The 4,318-nt window shown below is 28.2% G+C and overlaps 1 protein-coding gene across 1 annotated transcript; it reads left to right on the top strand.

Moving 5' to 3' along the window:
- The first annotated feature begins 287 nt into the window (after positions 1–287).
- On the top strand, positions 288–653 carry LOC139900057 (serine/threonine-protein kinase/endoribonuclease IRE1-like). Its single transcript, XM_071882866.1, has one exon. It carries the CDS (start codon positions 288–290, stop codon positions 651–653), a length of 366 nt encoding a protein of 121 aa, XP_071738967.1.
- The last annotated feature ends 3,665 nt before the right edge of the window (positions 654–4,318 follow it).

Below are 4,318 nucleotides of genomic sequence, written 5' to 3'. Positions count from 1 at the left end.
TCTTTTGACTTACTTTTAAATTGTGTCGCATAGGTTTCATTTGTATGTTAAATGTTGTAATGTAACTAGTCGTTGAACTACTTTTGTAAACTTGAAACACCTTTACATTTGAAATGAATGCGACATATTTTTGGTCTAACGTCATTTTAAAGACTTATGACCACATAACGGGACCTAAGTAGACGGCGCCGTCAATGACGATTTTGTCGGGTCGCTACACCAACAACTGTAGAGTATTCGGTCATCCATTCGATTTTGATCAGGATAAGTGTGCGTCATTTTTAAAGATGTCAAGCGATGTTATAGAATCTGAAAAAGGTGCTTTATTGCGTGCAATAGAAAAATTTGGTAACGATGTTTATGGTAATAACTGGGGTGATACGTTGAATATCGAACCCTTGTGCACACTTAAATATTACAATGGTTACTCCGAAACTAGCATGCGTAGGCTGTTACGTGCCATTAGAAATGGGTGTGGTCATTTAGAGCAGCGTGATCAAAGTATCCTGGCTGTTACTGGGAAGACTCCTGGGGAAATTGCTAATTATTACTGCACTACATTACCAAAACTGTTGATAAAAGTTTATAGGGTAATGGAGAAGCATAGCAAAAATTCAGTATTCAGAGATGTGTATTTTAAATGGTGTGTATAGCTTTTGAAAGGTTGGAAGACTTCTGTGTGGGCCTTTATTATACACTACTACAAGAGGTTGATTTGTGTTATTTGTTTTGTTTATATATATATATATATATATATATATATATATATATATATATATATATATGTATGTATGTATGTATGTATGTATGTATGTATGTACACATTTCTGTTGTATCTCATTATTATAGTTGTTCATTTTTTCTCTTTCAATAAATTAGAATTAGATAGAATATATTTTTATAACAGTGATATTGGCCCATGAAGGGAGTTGTATAATTGTATTTGGTGACCTTTCTTCGTAGAAAGTCACTTCTTACCTTGAATGAAATTTGTAAAAAATAAATAAATACATATACTACGTATCACTTTTAACTGGTATACACCCCATTTATTGACCTTTTACCTGTGTTATGAGCTATATGGTGATTCTGAATCTTGTCTTGTAAGAAGTTAAATAGCAAACTAATGTTAAAGTTATCATTATAATCATAGTTCTTCACACCAATGCATTTGAGATTTAAAAATTTTAGAGCTTTTTTTAGGAGAAAACAGAATATAGTGAAACACATACAAGCAGAGTATATCCTCACCCAAGACATAAAAACTACAACACTAAATGCTTTTAATTTTGTGTCAAGCCGTGTATTGTAGTCATTGAATAATCATAATTAGTAATCAAGTGAAATTGTACATTGTAGGGTTGCTCAAAAACAGAATTGACTTAGAGACTCTTCATGATCTTTCACCTATGTTTCTTAATCAATAACGTTTATCATGGTAAATAAATTTTCACTATTATTTTAAGGTAGCCAATAAAAATGAAAAAAAAAGTAAATAAATAAAATTTCTTTAGGAAATTTTTAGAGCAACCTTTATTATTATTATATTATTATAACTACTCAATTTTATAGTAAAGCCACCTTTATTAATATAATATTATTATTATTTAAATATAGGTTCTCTTTACGGCCTAATTACGTTACATATGTATATGAAATACATGTCTCAATAAAATGTGTAATGTAGGCTTTTATGACAAGAAAAATAATAATTTTTATGAAAATTGGAAGAAGGTTGCGGGAGAATAAATATAGTTCATTTATTCTGAACAAGTTAAGTATATCAATATGTTTGTAAAAACAACGACAAGTTTCTTAGTCGGAATCTGTGATTTCACGGATCATTAAGATAAATGACTTTAAAAATATCATTAAACTGTTTCGTTTAAACAATCCCGTAGTTTCACGGGTCGTTGCACTAGTTTATATTTATATTCAACTCGAGAACATGATACCTGTAACTTTAATTTATTTTTTCTTTTTAATTCGTGAATACAAAAATATTTCCAGTCTTCTTTTTCTTTTTTACGGAGTATCATTTTGTATGATATTCTTTTCCATACTAAGCTAAACCTTTAAAATATTAAGTAACACACTATGGGTAAAATATGACAACGTCATGGCTTTTATGAACTTGACGGGCCAAGTGTGGGAAGTCTCAAGGCTTTTGTCACACCCCCAAAATGGACCAGGGGTAATTGTGACCAATCATATCATAACACAGTTGTATAAGCGAGAACGACTCTAAATGAGACGTTTTATTTATTAAATAAACAGCGAAAGCATTATTCAAAGTTTTACATCATAAGAGTACAGTAAATGGAAAATGTCTTAAACAAAATGATAAATATGAATGATGGACTCCATACAAGCAGCAAAGCATACATCAATCATCTAATAGCAAGTAGCAGCTAGCTCAATCATCACCTGAGACAAAACACGCTTAAAGTGTCAACCAAAAAGGTTGAGTGAAATTAATAGGTTTATAAATAATATCCAAAGTTTTAGACCACAAGATTTAGTTTAAAGTTGATTGATATAGAAATATCAATCTAAAAGTGTTGCTGCATTTTGTAATATCGCTACTAAACAAGTTTACCCTATGACACCTTGTACTGTCAGTGTCGTGGAATCATTATTATGTAACCAAAGACCAACGGTCGAATGGTTAGAGACGTTACTCTCAATAGGCCTACTCACAATAATTAAGTTTGCATTTAAACGTAGCAATTAACGATATTACGGTAGGAATTTAGCATGAATCAAAGCATGACAGCATAGTTAACAATTTAGTACTTGTGTCTAAGCGTAAAACAGTTATAAAGCAAGCATGTGTCTCACCCCAAAAGTTATAAAACAGTTATGAAACAGTAAAAAGTGGGGCTATGAAGTTCACCTTAGTAGCACACGAAAGAATTGAATGGAAGGACGTGACCGAGATCTCAACCTAGAGATAGAACGTATGATCAGACATTGCCTAACAGACAATAGTATATAGTACTATATTGATAGTAATGGTTCACTAAAGAATTTCCATTTTCAGAAGGTTACTATTTATGGAAAGTTTCCACTTATAGTAATTTTTCAATTTTAGAAAGTTCGGGTTAATCTTTAGCAAGACGTTGTACAACTTTACTCAAACTTCATTGCTATAAAATAAGTCAGGAATGACCAGATGTAACCGGGGGCCCAGGACTCTTGACCAGAATCTAAGTCATGGCATTCGAGATCCACAAGCTTACCCATAAATGGCAACCTAGACATCATTCACTTACGACCGTGAGTAGCGATGAAGTTCACATGAATTATACATTATCTTTGATTAACCTTCACTTTAGGTGTATACACACAACTAATTATTAATGTACTTAATAATTATATATGTGATAATATAACCTAAGAATTATTTAATATTTAGTTATTATACCTTAGTATGTCTTATATATATTAAATATAATTACCTTTAAATAAATACCTAAATTACTTCAAAAATAATAGTGTTTTATTAATCGAACATTATTCAAAAATGTCTAAATAATAAATTAAATATCTAAAAATTACATACATAATTTTTATAGTCTTAGTTAATCATATAGATTAGTAGAAAAATTTAAGAAAACGTTTTTATTATATTTTTGTATTTATTTTTGTTTTTACCCTTAATGTATTCACAAAACAATTTTAATTCTACATAATTACTAAATAGACCCAAATAATTATTTTTATAATTTTTATAAGTTTCTATCAGTCTAATAACCTGTAGAAAAATATTTAAAAAATATTTTTTATTATTTTATATTTATTCTTAATTTACCTTCGAATTACATAATAATAGAGTTTAATTATATAATAAATACTAATTCAACCCAAGTAATTATTTTTATAATTTTTTTCAGATCTATATAAGTTTTAAAAACTCAGAAAAAAATTATATATATTTTAAAATTATTTATTACGAATTTTACATTATTTTTACGTTTAAACACTACATAATTTGTATTTAATTATAAATAATATTCCATAAATTATCAAAATTATTTTTATGCATCATAACACTTATAATACTAATTATAACATATAAACATAATTAATTTCGAATTTTTTAAAGAATATACAATAAATATAAATATAAATGACAATATTGAAAAAAATTTAATAAAAATAGAAAGTACCTCAAATTTTCTTCAAGGTTTTGAGAGAATAACTTAAGTTTTTGTGTTTGGCAAGAAAAAATGAATGAGGAGCCATGTATTTATAGGTAAAAAATGGTTGGTGAAAAGAAAAAAAAATAATAAAATAAAGGTGCCAATTTTGACAA

The sequence above is a fragment of the Rutidosis leptorrhynchoides genome, chromosome 3, assembly GCF_046630445.1.
Source record: "Rutidosis leptorrhynchoides isolate AG116_Rl617_1_P2 chromosome 3, CSIRO_AGI_Rlap_v1, whole genome shotgun sequence".
NCBI classification, from domain to species: Eukaryota; Viridiplantae; Streptophyta; class Magnoliopsida; order Asterales; family Asteraceae; genus Rutidosis; species Rutidosis leptorrhynchoides.
Note: the sequence above shows the minus strand (reverse complement) of the source record. Positions and strands in the feature narration are given on the sequence as shown.

Excerpts from the sequence above, each read along its gene's own strand:
- LOC139900057 (XM_071882866.1), top strand. The coding sequence starts at position 288 with ATGTCAAGCGATGTTATAGAATCTGAAAAAGGTGCTTTATTGCGTGCA.